The following is a 20,265-nucleotide window of genomic DNA, read 5'->3' as shown; positions in this document are numbered from 1 at the left end:
TTACTATAAAGAAACTAGATAATGCCTAAGAAGGACATATTTTGCTGGATGTGAATAAAAGCAACAATAGATGCCAGTACTGTGGATATTGGGGCTGTACTGTTTAAACATATGAAATCTGCATGAAAAGTCATTTTTTAAAATGTGATTTCTTTCATCTTACCAAACCATGTTACTTTCCTAAGATGCTCCTAAGGGACAAGACTTTTGATTCAAGGATCTCAATTTAGAATAGTGAATATATCAGATAAAAATGTTGTTGCATGAAAAAGTCTTTATGCACATCTCATCGAGGAGGGAGAAAAATTAATATAAGGGAATAAAATAATGTTATGCTTTCAATGGAAATAATATGACAAGAACCACATGTGTCGATCCAATCCAGTAAGAGTCACAATGGATGCACAGTTGTTTTGTCTCCCACAGCTGCCTTTTGCTTTCTTCCACACATCTAGAAACATAATGATCTGCATGCTTTAGTTTGCTTCTGCTTGCAGGCTGCAACCATTTTTTTCATGTTAGGAGCGACTTGAGAAACTGCAAATTGCTTTTGGTGTGAGAGAATAGGCCGTCTGCAAGGACGTTGACTAGAGGATGCCCGAATGTTTTACCATCCTGTGGGAGGCTTCTCTCATGAGAAGATGGAGCTGACAGACAGAAGCTCCCCCAATTCAAACCACCGACCTTTCGATCAGCAGTCCTGCTGGCACAAAGATTTACCTCATTGAGCCACTGGGGGCTCCAACTGCAAACTGCAGCAGTGAGGAATGGGTTCTTTACAAGCATCCTAACTCCAGCTTTTGAAAGGAATCTCTTCAAAAAACTGTACAGATCTTAATATCACTGCATTTGTCTCCTTAGGCATGAAATATCCAAAGAATAAAAACAGATTTGTCACATTCAACCACCACCATTCCCAGTATTTATAAATATTAAGCCATACCTCAGGTTTGTCTGCAAACCTTTTCTTCGCCACTTTTTTAAGACTGTCTTCAATTCCTTTCTTGGATTTGTTTAATATTTCATCTGATTGATCCACTAACATCACAGTGTGGCCGGTGGATGCAGCAACCTATAGAAAAGAAGATTGAGGAAGGATACCAAAAAGAAGAAAAGTGACTCGAAAGAGAAAGATGGTCGGGGAATAACCCATTAAACTGAAAAAGTGGTGAACTCTCCAACTCTGAAGGTCTTTAAATGGGCAGTTTCCAAGAGAGCTTTTGTTGTGTACATCTGCATGGCACAGAATTAGACTAGACCACCATTGTAGTTCTTTCCTACACTATGATTCTATAATTTTTGACCTTTTTTCTATCAACAACTTTGTGATAGGTTAAGACAACCCACTGGGGAGGGAGAGAAAATTAAGACCGAGCTTTCCAACAATTTCATGTTGCTGACATATACCTACACCTACCATTTTGAGTAATCAGAAGTTATAACCTTCACTTCTGGTTATTTTTCAGCAAGTGGTATACAATTCTGCAAAGAGCTTTAAAAATATTTCTGGTATGTGTTTATTTCCAGCTGGAGAATCGGGGAGGGGGGGGGGATACTAGAGACTTCAGCGCTGCATGTGGTCCACACGTTTTTATTCTCTTTTAATGTTTGTATATTTTTGGCTTTTAAATCGAAGTGAAATGCTTTTAATGTAAGCCGCTGTGCATCTCCTTTGTAGAGAGAAAAAACAGGGTATAAGCAAGCATAATAATAAATATAATAACAATAACGATAATAATCATTTTATGATTTATATCCCTGCAACTTTCCAGGTAGTGGGAAGTCACAATCTCAGGGTTATTCTTTGTCTGTTTGGAAAAGCAAAATTAGCATGGTGAGAGAACACCGAAAGTTTTCATCACAAAAGGGAAATGAAGTACTTTAGCCAATTATCTGCCAAAATGACTCCATGTTTATTACTAGACTGAAAGGCAATTAGCAAGAAGAAGTACGGGTAGCCAAGGTGAACTTTCACCTGCCACAGCCATACCTATTTCCCTTTCACAAGAGTCCTCAGAACAGTGGATGACTCATTTTCCTCTTCAAGAACATTACTTTTAGTATCATTCATGTCACAAAGTTCTGAGACTATAAAATCTTTAAAATACGTAGTAAAGTGTTTAATCAAAAGGATCCCGACTCTAACAGTGATGTTAATGGGAATTATGTTGTAGAACTGAATTACAGTACAATCAAGGTGTGCTGTTATTGTACATACTACAACAAATTAAATGAGTAGCATATTTTATTTTGGTGGTAAAATGGGTACTGCTCCATTATATGGGTGGAGGCCACTAGGGGGTGCTATAGAGAGGAATAGTCCATTTAATGGGGTGAAGGGTGGGCTGAAGGAGTGAAACCATTTCCCCTTGTTTTCCTGTTATTCCACCCACCCATGTCCCCACTCATTTATGACATGGGAAGTGAGGAGGAAGAATAACCAGCGAAAACGGGAGAAATGGTTTTAACTCCTTCATTTCCCCCCCAACTATCTTTTTCTCTCTAGCACCCCCTAGTGGCCTCCGCCTGGATAATATAACAGTACTGTAAAATGGTCATTGCCATGAAATGCAGATGATGTGAAGGAAGGATGTACATATTTATTTATTTACAGTATTTATATTCCACTCTTCTCACCCCACAGGGGACTCAGAGAGGATTACAATGTACATATACACGGCAAACATTCAATGCCGTAGACACACAACATATATAGGCAGACACACAGAGGCTATTTAACATTCCAGCTTTTTCATGAGGGTATTCTGGCCACCAGGCGAGCTATTGCTTCACCGTCCATTTGTGACACGGATGAAGTGCTTCCTCATTCTTTGCATGCTTGCTGGAGATTTTTATGGCGTCTTAAATTAGCCTCCCCGCATAAGCGGTACCTAAATTTTCTACATACTGGAGAGTAAGAACAGTATAGTGGCTTCAGTGTTGGACTGTGACTTTGGAGCAGCCATAGGCAAACTTTTTTGCTTTGGGGCCACATTGTGGGCCCAACCAAGATGGCCAGGCCAAGAGGGAGAGGACGTTTGAGAAGGTGGAGCTGAGAGATGACAGTGAAGGGTCATGTTCAGGTTGTCCTTCTGGCATAAAGATGGGGCTGCTCGCTTCACTCTAATGCTGGGAGGAAAACGAGACCTGCGGCAACTGCCCCAATCCTCCTCCCTCAATGCCAGGAGGAAGGCGAGACATGCGGTACTTGAGAGTGCTCCAGAGGGCTCTCAGCTGCTGCATACCTTCCTCTCATGTCCTTTCTGCTTAAGGATGCAGCGGGCCACTGTATCCTTATGCTAAGAGGACAGAGAAAATGAGGAGGGCCTGAGATAAGTGCCTAGGAGGTTGCATCTGACTCCCGGGCCTCAGTTTGCCTATGCCTGTTCTGGAGACAAAGGTTCAAATCTTTGCTTGGCCATGGAAACCCATTGGGTGACCTTAGGCAAGTCACATACTTTCAGCTTGAGGGTCTTAAGAATCATCAGAAACTGGAAAATTTTCAGATTTGTATACAGAATGTTTCTAAACCCTTTCAATAACAATACCACCTCCCATCTATATAAAGTAGAAATTGGGGATAGTCTTGCTATGTAAAGATGGAGCAGTCACTGCATATTTAATTACCCAATCAAATTCTAAAAAATGTCAACATGAAAAATGTGTGTCTGTCTGTCCATCTATCTTGCTAGCTAGCTATCTCTACTGAGTAGGGTGCAAATATATATTATGTTTGCAACTTTTTAAAAATAGCTTCATGGAAACTGCTGGGAAAACAATTCTGAGCTGAAACTGATTTATAATACCCCTATATTCCATTTTGCCTACAGCTCAAGATACTTCACAATACAAAAAAGCATTAAATAAATTGAGAACTCAACATAACTCAGTTTCATAAGGCATTAGAAACCACAAGAATGAATATAAGGAAATGTGCCGTACGGTATGATTGGGAAAGGAGTATGGCAGGGTTGTATACTCTCAACCAACCTATTCAACTTGTATGCAGAACAGTAACACATCATGTGCTTGACGAATCCAAGGCTGGAGTTAAAATTGCTGGAAGAAACATTATCAATTTTAGATATGCAGATGATACCACTTATCAGCTCCTGGAAGCGAGGAGGAGCTGAGGAGCCTTCTAACCAACTGCAAAAGCTGGGTTGCAGTTAAACATTAAAAAAAAAAACCCCAATATTATGGCAACCAGACTGATTGATAACTGGCAAATAGAGGGAGAAAACGTGGAGGCAGTGTCAGACTTTGTATTTCTAGACACAAAGATTACAGCAGACACAGACTGCAGCCAGGAAATCAGAAGACGGTTACTTCTTGGGAGGAGAGCAATGACCAATCTCAATAAAATAGTGAAGTGTGGAGACATCACACTGGCAACAAAGGTCTGCATAATTAAAGCAATGGTATTCCCCGTAGTAACCTATGGATGTGGGAGCTGGACCACAGGGAAGGCTGAGCGAAGGAAGATAGATGCTTTTGAACTGTGGTGTTGGAGGAAAATTCGAAGAGTGCCTTGGACCGAGAGAAGATCCAATCAGTCCAAACACCAGCACTCTGGGAGTAAAGGCTCAAGGCCTTGTAATACTACCACTCCCATGATTCCATAGAATTTAGCCATGGCAGTTAAAGTGGTGTTAAACTGGATTTATTCTGCAGTGTAGATGCACCCACAGAGAAAGGGCAAAGATTTTTTTCTCCCCCAACATCTTGCACTGAGAAATTATGGTGTAAGCAATAATCTTATCAGGTGGATATGTTCATGTAAGGAACTGCAAGTTAAAATCTGAGCTTTGGGGAGAAGCAAACATTTCACAATCCCAGTAGGCACAAGGGAGATAACTAGCTGCAGTATTTATTTATTTATTTATTTATTTACTTTGCTTGTATACCGCAGTTTCTCAACCCATAGGCGACTCAACGCGGTTCACAACAAGAGCAAAAAGTCAACCATAACAACATACAGTTTAAAAACCATTAACAGCATAGTATACAAAGTAATAACACATCAATAACAACACATTAATGTCTCGTAACTAGAATCGTGAGCCAATTCGTTATCCATAAATTCCGTTCCTATGTTCATAGTATTCATTGCACTGTTAACCGAATGCCTGTTCGAACAGCCAGGTTTTTAGTTTTCTTCGGAACACCATTAACGTAGGAGCTGATCTAATGTCCATGGGAAGGGCGTTCCACAGCCGAGGGGCCACCACAGAGAAGGCCCTGTCTCTCGTCCCCGCCAGCCGTGCTTGTGATGCGGGCGGGATCGAGAGCAGGGCCTCCCCAGAAGATCTTAGAGTCCTGGTGGGTTCATAGGCAGAGATACGTTCGGATAGGTAACTTGGGCCAGAACCGTTTAGGGCTTTATAGGCCAACGCCAGCACTTTGAATTGAGCCCGGTAGCAAATCGGCAGCCAGTGGAGCTGGTGCAACAGAGGAGTTGTATGCTCCCTGTGCTCTGCTCCTGTTAGTATCATGGCTGCCGAGCGTTGGACTAGTTGGAGCTTCCGAGCCGTCTTCAAAGGCAATCCCACGTAGAGAGCGTTGCAGTAGTCTAACGGAATGTAACCAGAGCGTGGACTACCGTGGCCAAGTCAGACTTCCCAAGGTACGGGCGCAGCTGGCGCACAAGCTTTAACTGTGCGAATGCTCCCCTGGTCACTGCTGAAACCTGGGGTTCCAGGCTCAGCGATGAGTCCAGGATCACACCCAAGCTGCAAACCTGTGTCTTCAGGGGGAGTGCGACCCCATCCAACACAGGCTGCAACTCTATACCCTGTTCGGCCTTTCAACTAACCAGGAGTACCTCTGTCTTGTCTGGATTCAATTTCAATCTGTTCGCCCTCATCCAGACCATCACAGCGGCCAAGCACCGGTTCAGGACCTGGACAGCCTCCTTAGTTGTAGGTGGAAAGAAGTGACAGAGTTGGACATCATCTGCGTACAGATGACATCGCACTCCGAAACTCCGGATGATCTCCCCCAGCGGCTTCATGTAGATGTTAACCAACATGGGAGACAGTATTGAGCCCTGAGGAACCCCACAAGACAAAGGTTGTGGGGTCTCCCAATAACACCTTCTGAGACCGGCCCTCTAGGAATGACCGGAGCCACTGTAAAACAGTACCTCCAAGGCCCATCACCGCGAGGCGTCCCAGAAGGATACCGTGGTTGACGGTATCGAAGGCCGCTGAGAGGTCCAGCAGTATTCCTCTTTGGTTCCCATTAAAAGCATCCAACATTGTCAGGCATTCCAGTGGTACTTCCCACCACGAATATTAATAATGGGAATCATTATAACCTACATAATTGATAATTAGATGCCCAAATTGACAATTTGATGGCACACTGCTCGGTTTGGATAATAGCCATGACATTTACAGACACAATTCCCAGCACACACTCTTGAATATTTTGGGTGCTATTTGTGTGTGGTACATGAAATCTTCCTAAGGGTTCATCTACACTGTAGAAGTACTGCAGTCTGAATGGGTTGCTGTGAGTTTTCCGGGCTGTATGACCATGTTCCAGAAGCATTCTGTCCTGACATTTTGCCCACATCTATGGCAGCCATCTTCACAACCCCTAAGGATGGCTGCCATAGATGTGGGGGAAACATCAGGAGAGAATGCTTCTGGAACATGGCCATACAGTCCGAAAAACCGACAACAACCCAGTGATCCCAGCCATGAAAGCCTTTGACAACACAATGAATTTTGAGACCAGTTGAACTGCCACAGCTCAATACTATGGAATCACAAAAATTGTAGATTGGTGAGACTCTGGCATCTTTTGGCAGAGAAGCTTTGTCAAAATACAAAGCCCACTCTTCCATAGCATAGAGGCATCACAGTTAAAGTGGTGTCAAACTGCAACAACTCTAGAGTGTAGATGCACCAGATGCCCCAAGGAATGCCGCTGCCTGAATTCAAGCTGTACAATAGCCAAAACCAGCCAAGTTGTTTGGACATATCGGTAGTTACCCATAAAACGCTCTCTCCTCTTCATGTCAGGCAATTTAGAAATGCAATAATGTAAGTGAATTGGCTGCCTTTTACAATGTCTACCACTTGCTTCTTGAAGCCACCGCCTCAGCCCAGATAAGGGCCCACAAGAGAAGGCACACAACTTGTGAAGCAGAGCAATGACTTGGATATGGAGAAGAGAGCATGCATCTGGGAAAAAGGACAGCATACTTTCCACTGTCCTCCGTAGCAATGCTGCTCATTCCTCCCAATTGACATCTCATGTGTTCTAATAATATCCCTTGAGTATTACTATTAGCATTTTTTTTACTACAACTGAAGTCAACCTTATATGAAATGCTTCAGATCACAAGTATTTTGGAATTTTTGTTGTTTGTTTTGGAATACCTCTATTTGCACATACATATATAATGAGCTACCCTGGAGATATATGGGAGTTGTAGTTTGCACTCGTTGGCAGCAAAGGCTCAAGTCATGTCAAACTACAACTTCCATTATTCCATACTGCAGAATGTAATGCAACTTGACACTACTTGGCTCGCCATGATTCAAGGCTACGGAGTTATGCGAGTTCTACTTTGTGCCCTTTGGCAGAGAAGGCTCAAGACCTTGTCAAACTACAACTCCCATGATTCCATGCTGCAGAATGTAATGCAACTTGACACTGCTTGAACTGCCCTGATTCTGCACTATGTAATGATGGGAGTTGTAGTATGCGCTCTTTGGCAGAGAAAGCTAAAGACCTTGTCAAACTACAACTCCCATGATTCCATACTGCAGAATCTAATGCAGCTTGACACTACTCAAACTGCTCTGATTCAAGGCTACAGAATGATGGGAGTTGTAGTTTGTACTCTTTGGCAGGGAAGGCTAAAGATCTTGTCAAACTACAACTCTCATAATTCAACGCATGCTGCAGAATGTAATGCAACTTGACACTACTTGAACTGCCATGATTCAGCACTACAGAATGATGGGAGTTTGCATTCTTTGGCAGGTAAGGCTCAAGACCTTGACAAACTACAATTCCCATGATTCCATAGTGCAGAATGTAATGCACTCTTTGGCAGGGAAGCCTCAAGACCTTGTCAGACTACAACTCCCATGATTCCATAATGTAATGCAACTTTACACTACTTGAACTGCCATAATTCAAGGCTGTCTAATGATGGGAGTTGTAGTTTGCATTCTTTGGCATAGAAAGCTCAAGGCCTTGTCAAACTACAACTCCCATGATTCTATACTGCAGAACGTAATGCAACTTGACACCACTTGAATTGCCATGACTCAATGCTACGGGATGATGGGAGTTGGAGTTCACACTCTTTGGCAGAGAAAGCTAAAGATCTTGTCAAACTACAACTCCCATGATTCCATACTGCAGAATGTAATGCAGCTTGACACTACTCAAACTGCTCTGATTCAAGGCTACAGAATGGTGGGAGTTGTAGTTTGCACTCTTTGGCTGAGAAGGCTAAAGACCTTGTCAAACTACAACTCCCATGATTCCATACTGCAGAATGTAATGCAGCTTGACACTACTCAAACTGCTCTGATTCAAGGCTACAGAATGGTGGGAGTTGTAGTTTGCACTCTTTGGCTGAGAAGGCTAAAGACCTTGTCAAACTACAACTCCCATGATTCCAGACTGCAGAATGTAATGCAGCTTGACACTACTTGAATTGCCATGATTCAGGGCTGCGGAATGATGGGAGTTTGCACTCTTTGGCAGGGAAGGCTCAAGGCTTGACAAACTACAATTCCCATGATTCCATACTGCAGAATGTAATGCAACTTGACACTACTTCAACCGCTCTGATTCAAGGCTACAGAATGATGGGAGTTGTAATTTGAACTCTTTGGCACAGAAGGCTCAAAACTTTGTCAAGTTACAGCTTAGGATTTCACGGCATGGCAGTTTAAAGTGGCATGTGTCCAACTGCATTCATTTGCATTGATTCCCACCCTCTAGTCCTCCAGGTGTTTTAGATCCCTAGGCTGTTAGGAATTGTGGGAGTCCAGAACACCTGAAGGGGAGAAGTTTGCCCATGTCTGTTCTATAGTGTCGATGCACCCCAAAGAGTGGGTGCAAAGGAAGAAAGCAAGAGGGAGCAAGAGAGGGGCGGAGAGGCGTGGGTCTGCTGGCATGCAGCCCTCTGCCTTTGCCCTTGGCCTCACCTGGGCAATCCCTGCGCCCATCTGTCCCCCGCCAACCACGGTGACATGCTTCACGACCAGCTTCTTGGCGGCGGAGGCGGAGGTGGAGGCGAAGCGGGCGAAGGCCATGGCGGAGAAGGATCGGGGCTGCAATGGGAGCCAGGCAAGGAAAGAGAAGGAGGAGGAGGAGGAGGAGGCTCAGGAGAGGGCCGGGCTTCCTCTCGGCCCCAAGCCCAGGAGCAGAGCACGTGGTGCCTGGCTGCTTGCAGAGTCCCCGCCTCCCAAGCAGGAAGACCTTTGCACACACATTCTGTAGGGTTGCTTCCACACTGCAGAAGGGCATGCATGTTGACAACCCCTTGAACTGCCACGGTTCAGTGCTATGGGGTTCCTGTGAGTTGCAGGAGTTTTACAAGGACTTTCCAAATCTATATATATATAAATGCTCTGTGCATAATGAGTTCCTTAAAAACAAAAGAACCAATGAACGAAATCACACCAAATTTGGCAACAAAATGTCTCACAACACAAGGAGTGACCATCACTCAAAAATTATGATTTTGTTATTTGGGAGTTGTAGTTGCTGGGATTTATAGTTCAACTGGATGGCCATTTGTCAGGGGTGATTTGAATGCAATATTCCTGCTTCTTGGCAGGGGGTTGGACTGGATGGCCCATGAGGTCTCTTCCAACTCTTTGATTCTATGATTCTATGAACTACAATCAAAGAGCATTCTGAACTCCATCAACAATGGAATTGAACCAAACTTGGCACACACAACTCCCATGACCAACAGAAAATACTGGAAGGGTTTGGTGAGCATTGACCTTGAGTTTGGGAGTTGTAGTTCACCTACATCCAGGGAGTACTGTGGACTCAAACAATGATGGATCTGGACCAAACTTGGCATGAATGCTCAGTATGCCCAAATGTGAATACTGGTGGAGTTTGGGGAAAATAGACCTTGATATTTGGGTGTTTGGCTGGCGGGGACGAGGAGCAGGGCCTTCTCGGTGGTGGCCCCCCACCTGTGGAACTCACTCCCCGGGGAGATTAGATCGACGACTTCCCTTCTGGCGTTCAGGAAAAAACTGAAGACCTGGGTATGGGATCAAGCCTTTGGACACTCTGGAAACTAAATTAAGGATCTGACGATAGACAAGGACAAACGGAATGGAATGGATATATGGACTCTGAACCTCGAGCATGAGATTGTTTTAATATTGTATTATGTATGGATGTTTTTAATTTAACTGTTGAATTGCTTTTTGTACTTTGTATTGCTTGTCAATTGATTTAGGCATCTAATTGTGCCTCCTCTGTAAGCCGCCCTGAGTCTCCCTTGGGATGAGAAGGGCGGGGTATAAGTAAGTGAAATAAATAAATAAATAAATGTTGTAGTTGCTGGGATTTATAGTTCACCTGCAATCAAAGAGCATTCTAAACCCCACAAGCACTCAATACGCCCAAATATGAACACAGATGGAGTTTGGGGGAAATAGACCTTGACATTTGCGAGTTGTAGTCACTGGGATTCACAGTTCACCTACAATCAGAGGGCATTCTGAACCCACACAAACGACAGAATTGGGGCAAACTTCCCACACAGAACCCCCATGACCAACAGAAAATACTTAAAGCCATCCAATCCAACTCCCACATCAGGGCAAGAAAACGTAAACAAAGTCCTCCTGACAAAGAGCCATCCAGCCATAGATATAGATGATTCAGATACACAGAGATATAGTATCATAGATTTGAAAGGGAGCCCTAAAGAAGGACAATGATATGTTGTATGTTCCAGAGTAGGCAAACCACACAATCTCCACATCAACACTGACAACGAAACAGCAAGAAATATAGCCCGGAAAAACCTACAACAACCCAACAAGAAATAGTTTACCCACAAGCATAAAGACATCACATATATTAGAAACCAAAACTTTCTCATTCCCTTTATTTTCCAGATCAACAGACTGGGCCACAGCAATGCGTGGCAGGGGACAGCTAGTGTGTGTGTGTGTGTGTGTATGTATGTATGTATGTATGTATATATATATATATATATATATATATATATATATAATTCCATAGCATTGAACCATTGCAGTTAGAGTGAAGGCAAACTGCAATCATTCTACAATACAGGCAGTTCCCAGGTTATAGCTAAGATAGGTTCTGTAAGTTTGTTCTTATACTGAATTTTGTGATGGCACAACCAGGCCTTTGGGAAAACTATATTGTCAGACTTTGTTGTTGTTTATTCATTCAGTCGTTTCCAACTCTTTGTGACTTCATGGACCAGTCCACGCCAGAGCTCCCAGTCGGTCGTCACCACCCCCAGCTCCTTCAAGGGCAATCCAGTCACTTCAAGGATACCATCCATCTATCTTGCCCTTGGTTGGCCCCTCTTCCTTTTTCCTTCCAACTGCTTTTTCTGTCCATTTGTTGTAAAACATGGTGTTTTGGTGCTTAATTTGTAAAATCATAATGTAATTTGACGTTTAATAGGCTTTTCCTTAACCCCTCCTTATTATCCAACATTTTTGCTTATCCAACGTTCTGCCAGTCTGTTTATGTTGGATAAGCAAGACTCTACTGTACTACCGAACTGGTTTTTAAATTTTTAATATGTATAACTGTTATACAGTACTGTGTTTATTTTTATGATGATTTCTGTATGATCTTATGTCAGTAATTGCAATGCTTTACCATGCTGGAAACCATCCTGAGTCCCCTCGGGGAGATAGAGCAGTATACAAATAAAGGTTGTTGTTGTTGTTGTTGTTGTTAGCTGTCCCCTGCCACACGTTGCTGTGGCCCAGTCTGTGTATATGTGTTTTCTTTGTGTATATGTGTGTTTGCATGTGTGTATATGTGTGTGTGTGGTTTTACGTATGTGTTGTAATTTTTGTTTTTTGGCTTTTAAAGTGGACTTTAGCTTGTATTTAACTCACATGTATCTTATCTAATAGTATATCATTTTAATTATGCTGTGCCCCACCTCGAAAGGCAGGAAAAGGTGGGTAATAAATGTATTATTATTATTACTACTACCATTACTCAAATTTGCTACCAGTCTTGTACCTGGTAGCAAATTTATCTAGTAGTTGGTGCTCCAAAATATTAGCTGCAACATTTAATGTATGTGTACTTGTGTGTGCATACACATATGTACAGAAATAAGCAAAAGTGTAATAAAGCTTTTTGTCCTGCCTGCAAGCTTTTGTAGATGTTTAGCTATAACTTAATATTGTAGAAAAAGGGAGGCTAGTTGGCCTAGATAGATCATTAATGTGATCCAGTGGGGTTCTTACATTCTTGATATTATCTCTTGATAACTAGAGTTTTTTTTAAAAAAAAACTTCACAAAATAAAATTTCTGTTTGACAGATGGCTATCTCCTGAGCATCCGGAAATTGCCCCTCTCCCATCCTAATTTACTTGGGATCAAAGTCATCTTTGATTGCACTTCTTTCAAGTGTATGATCTTAAGATCGGGATGTAAAATCCATGCTGGAAATAGCAGAAATGGCATCTTGGTGCAATATACATATTAATATGTTTAAATTCATTTTACTTTCAGCCAGATAGATAGATAGATAGATAGATACACACACACACACACACACAATTTTATGGTTTATGATGCCTCTCTCATTCTTCTCCTCCACCTTGAGACTACACCTCCCTCCTGGTGATCTAGGGAACTTTGTGTTACCATCAGGCCCAGTTCTCCTACTACCCTTGATTATGTGGGTTCTGCTAATATGTTCTTTTATTCCTGTTCTAAAACACTTGAGAGATTTTCACCTGGAGCCGATCTCAGCAGATGTCCAAGATATACTCTTGCATTTGGAACATTTGGAGGATTATACGCAATATCAGTCTTCCATCTGGAAGGTGACTATAAAGAAACTAGTGGTATTATCTCTAGGAATCTCTAGAGCAGGCATGGGCAAACTTGGGCCCTCCAGGTATTTTGGACTTCAACTGCCCGAATTGTGGGAGTTGAAGTCCAAAACACCTGGAGGGCTCAAGTTTACCCACACCTGCTCTAGATCCTTCAGTGTTATCTAATGATCAATTTCCAGAGTTGCATTAGAGTACCTAGAGCAGTGGTTCGCAACCTGTGGGTCCCTAGGTGTTTTGGCCTACAACTCCCAGAAATCCCAGCCAGTTTACCAGCTGTTAGGATTTCTGGGAGTTGAAGGCCAAAACACCTAGGGACCCACAGGTTAAGAACCACTGACCTAGAGATTCCTAGGGAGAACCTTTGAAAAGGCTGACTATAATATCATTCTCTAACAACAAAGGCATATCTACGTTACTTTACAGTTGTAACCCAAACAGGAATAAAGCCCTTCCTTTTGCAATATAATCATAACTTTAAAAATAGTATTATAATTTTATTTAGTGGACTATGGTCTCAGTAAACGGGGAAGGATGACTTATGTGGCTTTTAATAGCTATTTTAATGACAGTTGAGAAATATAAAGTTAAAAACTGAATGTGTTGTTAAAGGCTTTCATGGCTGGAATCACTAACTACTGGGTTGCTGTGCGTTTTCCGGGCTGTATGGCCATGTTCCAGAACCATTCTCTCCTGACATTTTGAGTGTGTTAACTGTAAAATGCAAAGCCACCAAACGCAGCGCCCAAACAAGAATCCAGGAACATGAAAGGCACTGCAGACTACTCCAACCAGAGAAATCAGCCATAGCAGAGCACCTGATGAACCAACCTGGACACAGCATTTTATTTGAGAACACAAAAATGCTGGACCACTCTCACAACCACCATGTCAGACTACACAGAGAAGCCATTGAAATCCACAAACATGTGGACAATTTCAACAGAAAGGAAGAAACCATGAAAATGAACAAAATCTGGCTACCAGTATTAAAAAATTCTAAAATTAAAACAGCAGAGAGAAAAACAGGCAGGGACATCTAATCACCTTTCAAGAAGAGTTTGCTCCAGGCACAGTCAGCCCATTGTATGCTAATCAAGGTGGTCAATTGAAAAGATTCACACCTAGCCCAACTTACAAAAGCCTTTTGTCTCACCCTGGTCTTTCCACAGATATATAAACCCCTTTTTTCCCAGCTCCAGCAGACCTCACCTCTGAGGAAGCTTGCCATAGATGCAGGCGAAACGTCAGGAGAAATGCCTCTAGAACATGGCCATATAGCCCGAAAAAACCCACAAGAACTGCATGAAGCTGATTGGTTGGGCCACCCCCGAGGAGCTAGCTGAGCCTGGGAATTTTGGCAACAGGTTCATATTCAGGCTTGAGTTGTGTAGGTGCTTGCAGAGAGAGACAGTCAGTTCGGGCTTCATGAGCTGCTGGAAAGATTTTCCACATGAACACTGAAAAACCATTTATATTTCTCTAAAAGGAATTGTGTGAGTCAATGCAACTGATCTCATGACTGTAAATATATGTTCTGTATTATGAAGACTAAACTACTTTATTGATCATGTCCGTGGCATATTTTCTTTCTCTGGCAAGACAGTGTGTAGACTGATAGAACATGACCGGCATGAGTGGAGGGCGAAAGAGAGAAACGTGCCAGGAGGATGGCGCGTCAAGCCAACCCCACCGGGACCGCCTTCCACCTGGAAACCAATGCCTTCACTGTGGGAGAAGATGTGGGTCAAGAATAGGGCTCCACAGCCACCTACGAATCCACAAGGAAACCCATCATGGAAGACCATCTTACTCGTCCAACGAGGGATCGCCTAAGTAAGTAAGTCGGATCTGGCCACGGTGGTCCACGCTCTTGTCACATCCCGGCTGGATTACTGCAACGCACTCTACGTGGGGTTGCCTTTAAAGACTGCTCGGAAACTTCAACTAGTCCAGCAAGAAGCAGCCAGATTGCTCACCGGAGCGGCGTACAGGGAGCACACCACCCCCCTGTTGCGTCAGCTCCACTGGCTGCCGATCCAATTCCGAGCACAATTTAAAGTGCTGGTTTTGACCTATAAAACCCTATACGGTTCCGGCCCAGTGTACTTGTCCGAACGGATCTCCCTCTACATCCCACCTCGAAGTTTAAGATCTTCTGGGGAGGCCCTGCTCTCGACCCCGCCAGTGTCACAAGTGAGGCTGGCGGGGACGAGGAGCAGGGCCTTCTCAGTGGCGGCCCCCCGCCTGTGGAACTCACTCCCCGGGGACATCAGATCAGCGACTTCCCTTCTAGCATTTAGGAAAAAACTAAAGACCTGGATGTGGGACCAAGCTTTTGGTCACTCTGACAACTAACTCAAGGACCTGGCGATAGACAAGGACAAACGGAATAGAACGGATGTATGGACTCTGATATATGGACTCTGACATGAGATTGTTTTAGAATTTATGATTTTATTATGTATTGATGTTTTAATTTAACTGCTGAATTGTTATATTTTTGGATTACTTGTTGTGTGATTTGGGCATCTAATTGTGCCCTCCCTGTAAGCCGCCCTGAGCCCCCCTTGGGGTGAGAAGGGCGGGGTATAAGTGATTTACTTTACGCCAACACTCACAACCTCTGAGGATGCCTGCCACAGATGTGGGCAAAACATCAGGAGAGAATGCTTCTGCCATGCAGCCCAGAAAACTCGCAGCAGTACAGTTAAAATTGAAGTTATTTTTTTAAAATTAATAACAATGCAGGGAACAAAAACAATAACTGGTAACCTTTTAAAGTACTGTATAAGCTTAGTTTTCAGCCCCTTTTTAGGGTGAAAAAGGTCCTTGCCTTGTACTCGAATCAAGGTTATTTATTATTTTACTTTGTTGTTGTTGTTGTTATTATATTTATTTTTTTACTCTATTATTATTATTATTATTATTACATTTATCACTCTGTTATTATTACATTTATTATTTTACTTTATTACTGTTATTATTACATTTATTATTTTACTCTATTATTACTGTTATTATTACATTTCCATTATTTTATTCTGTTATTATTATTACATTTATTATTTTACTCTTTTTATTATTATTGAAAGGATACATAAGCACATTTACATTGAAGAAGGTTAGAATAATAGTTTAATCAGAGTTGGATAGTCTTACTTTAAATTTACAGATTTCTGGAAATATTCAAAAACATTGAACCTACTGATGCCTGAATTAATGTAATTGCATTGGTAGCTATTTTGAAATTTACCAGTAGCTGCTGCATTTCCCACCCTCGGCTTATACTCAAATCAAGGTGTTTTCCCAGTCTTTTGAGGTAAAATTAGATGTCTCGGCTTACGTTTGGGTTGGCTTATACTCGAGTATATATGGTACTTTCTCTTAGTGTACTTACCAGGTCTGTAGTATAATGGCCCAAAACATCAGAAATATTGGCGGAAAGCAGCAAGTAAAGTATGGAAAGAAGACACCTAGTGTAAAAGAATATTCCCAATATCTAGGAAGAACCAATTTTGAGCAATAATTAAATAAATAAATAATCTCCACACAGCCATGCTTTTTTTTTTAATTAAAAAGTTTAATTTAGACAAAGGTTTACACTGAGAGACAGATCTCAGTCTGTATGTAGAAATATAGGCACCTTTTTAAAAAAGAGCAATGGTCTCAATGCTAGCTTTTTGCCAGTAACCCCATCCTTCATACTCAGGTTCAAAATGATGCAAAATAAACACCAGCAAGCTACATATACATCATCATTGGTGAGGCCATTCATGCCTATTCAAAGAGAAATGAAGATCTTTGGATCAAGAGAAGAAAAAAAGAATATAAAGTGCTTCATTAAAAGTCTGGCTTGTTATGAGAGGCCTTGCATGCCATATAAAAAGATCAGTTGCACCACCAGCTTCGCAATGCAAGTTTCGTCATTCTAAGATTGGTTCAGTTGAAAGCTAGAAGTGCAGTGTTAGCTCTGCTACTGAAGACTGAGAAATGTCTAAGGATGTCAGCACCACCTTTCAAGGCTTACCCCAAACTAAATGCTTGCTATTGCTCATATCTGTACAATGCTTTACAGTCTGTATATTGGTTTTTGCTACGTTAGTACCACATTGCTGCTCTCTCGGACAATGAATTAAAAAATGAGCCCTGTATTTACAGTGTAATGGGGCATCCCCTGCTAGAAAGGCCAGCCGGAAGTTTTGGCAGTATGGTTTCCCTTCCCAGGGAACACATGTATGAGACACATGCAGCGCTATTGTTATTTATTTACCTGTTGTTTTCTCAGGTGACCATTATGAAAGTGCATTAACTCTCAGATACCCACAGCCACCATAGCAAAGCAATGCACTCACCTAATTTCATGCTTTGAATTCACTAACAAGAACCAGGAAAATGTTCCTGGCTAACATGAAACATGCATCGTAATGTCTGCTTTCATAGTCTTGCAAGGTTAGAAGGAAAGGCAGGAAGAACATTCACTACGATAAGGTTTTATCCTGCATATAGTAACACCAGCTAATATGAAGTTATTTTTAATCTTGTAAAGGACACTTTCCAAATTGTTTGGAATGGGACAGTTTGAAATGTACAGGGTGGACCAAAACCCATGAAGGTGTCTGCTGTTTTAATAACTTTGGGGGGGGGGGGAGGGGTCGTTGTTTTTTTTTTTACACATAATGTAATCTATATAAATAAAAATGTAATGTTCGTTTGTGGGATTAACAGAACTCAAAAACCACTGGGGGAATTGACACCAAATTTGGACACAATACACCTGACAACTCAATGTATGTCCTTCACGCATAAAATCACTGAAAAACACAGCAGAAAGGACTTAGAAAGCCCCAAAAAGCTAAATGACGAAAAGCTAAATGACAATACAAAAAAGGAAGAAAGAGGGAAGGGGAGGAAAAAAAGAATGAAAAAGAAAGAAAGAAAAGAAAGAGGGAGGGAAAGAAGGAAGGAAAGGGACAAGGAAGCATGCAAGCAAAGAGAGATGGTATGTAGGTATGTAGGTAGGTAGGTAGGAGGTAGAGAAGGAAGAAAGGAGAGAAAGGGAGGGAAAGAAAAGGGGAAGAAAGGAAAGTTGGAGAAGGAAGGAAGGAGAGAAGGAAAGAAAAAAGGGAAAGAAGGAAGTAAAGAGGGAGCGAAGGAAGGGGGAAGATGTAGAGAAAGAGGAAGGGAAGTTAAGAGAGAAGGAAGAAAAGAGAGAGCACCAGAGAAAGAAAAAGGGGGAAGGAAGGAAATAGATAGAGAAGGAAGGAAGAAGAGAAGGAAAGATGGGAAGGAAGGAAGGAAGGAAGGAAGGAAGGAAGGAAGGAAGGAAGGAAAGAAGGAGTGAAGGAAGGAAGGAAGGAAGGAAGGAAGGAAGGAAGGAAGGAAAGGACAGAAAGACGGAAGGTTGGCCACAGCAACGCGTGGCGGGTACATCTGGTCTATTTAAATAAAAATGTAATGTTAGTTTGTGGGATTTACATATCTCAAAAACCACTGGATGAATTGACACCAAATTTGGACACAATACACCTATCAGGCCAACAAGTGACCATCACTCATAAAAACACTGAAAAATACAACGGAAGGGACTTAAAAGGCCAAAAAAGCAAAAAGATGCTACCACGCATGCCAAAAACAACTCCCCCTGGCAAACAAGGAAAGGAAGGAAAGAGGGGAGGAAGGAAGGAGAGAAAGAAAGCAGGAGAAAATGAGGGAGGGAAGGTTGGCCACAGCAACGCATGACAGGTACAGCTAGTTTCCTACATATAATGTATTTGTTGAATAGGAGCCCCCAGTTGTGCAATGGGTTAAACCCTTGTGCCAGCAGGACTGAAAAGTCAGAGGTTTGAATCCGGGGATAGAGCTCCCTCTGTCAGCTCCAGCTCCCCATGCAGGAACATGAGAGAAGCCTCCTACAAGGATGGTAAAACATCAAACATCCAGGCGCTCCCTAGGCAATGTCCTTGCAGATGGCCATTCTCTCACACCAGAAGCGACTTGCAGTTTCTCAAGTTGCTCCTGACATGAAAAAAAAATGTTGATGTGGAGATTGGGGTTTCAGAGCCTGGGAAGGTGATAGAGATAGTTCTTTACATGAGGAAAAGGGGGGGGGGGGATTTCAGAGCAAGATTCTGTCTGTGAGACGGAATTTGAAAGTGGAACTGTTTTGGAGTCCAGCAGACAGGGAGAGGATCTTCCACCCACAAGAAACTAAGCAACGCCTTATAAAGACCTGACAGACCAAGATAGCTTGTCAAAGGGAACAGCTGTGTTAGACAGGGATACCAGGCTGCATCTGAGGGGGAAATGCAGGAAATCCAAAATCAGAGAGAAAAAAGTGCAGAGAAAGGAACCTCAAGGTCAAAGAAATGCCTTCATGTTTTGCAGCCCTTAAATCAGGGAATGTCTGGTTGAGATTTTTAATCAGGCAATGCTGCTGAATGTCCAGTGTATGTTTTACTATGGGAACGACTGGGCGATGCGACTTGAAAATGATTTTAGTAAGGAAACGCTGATGATTTATGTTTTTATTAGTTTTGTATGGTTTTTTATATTATATGCTAAATGTTTTTAATTGTATTTTATGCCTGTTAGGGCATCGAATTATTGCTGACTGTAAACCGCTTTAAGTTGCCTTCGGGCTGAGAAAGGCGGCATACAAATACCATAAATAAATAAATAAATACCTCCTGGGAGTTTCAATTCATGTTTTAAGACAGTGGTTCTCAACCAGGTTACCAGCTGTTAGGATTTCTGGGAGTTGAAGGCCAGAACATCTGGGGACCCACAGATTGATAACCACTGTTTTAAGAAGTTCTTATCGCCTTAGTTTTTTATGGATTCATGTTCATCTTTTGATTCTTGTTTTCCTGGGACTATGCTCATGTTATGATTTTTGTTTTCCTGTACTATTTGGATTATTAGCTTTGAAGTATTTTCACTCCTCACCAACTTGGTTGAAGTTTTACATATTGACTACCTTTTCTGATTGCCTGTTGGATTTTGCCTTCCTTATTCCTTTTGGTGATTTTCCCTTTTTATATATAGGTAAAGGTAAGGGTTGTCCCCTGACATTAAGTCCAGTCATGTCTGCCTCTGGGGTGTGGTGCTTGTCTCAATTTCTAAGCCGAAGAGCCGGCGTTGTCCATAGACACCTCCAAGGTCATGTGGCTAGCATGACTGCATGAAGAG

At 42.3% G+C, this 20,265-nt stretch overlaps 1 protein-coding gene across 1 annotated transcript in view; it reads right to left on the bottom strand.

Moving 5' to 3' along the window:
• The window catches only part of HADH (hydroxyacyl-CoA dehydrogenase), a 29,058-nt gene extending 19,693 nt beyond the window's left edge, over positions 1-9,365 (bottom strand). The window contains exons 1-2 of the mRNA XM_060779118.2: positions 9,183-9,365; positions 944-1,072 (exon numbers count right to left, since the gene is read on the bottom strand). Coding sequence (XP_060635101.1) covers positions 944-1,072; positions 9,183-9,290 — 237 coding nt within the window. The 5' untranslated portion in view covers positions 9,291-9,365. The remainder of the gene's footprint in view (positions 1-943; positions 1,073-9,182) is intronic.
• Positions 9,366-20,265: the final 10,900 nt, after the last annotated feature.

The sequence above is a fragment of the Anolis sagrei genome, chromosome 5, assembly GCF_037176765.1.
Source record: "Anolis sagrei isolate rAnoSag1 chromosome 5, rAnoSag1.mat, whole genome shotgun sequence".
In the NCBI taxonomy this organism is placed as follows: Eukaryota; Metazoa; Chordata; class Lepidosauria; order Squamata; family Dactyloidae; genus Anolis; species Anolis sagrei.
This window is presented reverse-complemented; position numbering and strand designations above follow the sequence as displayed.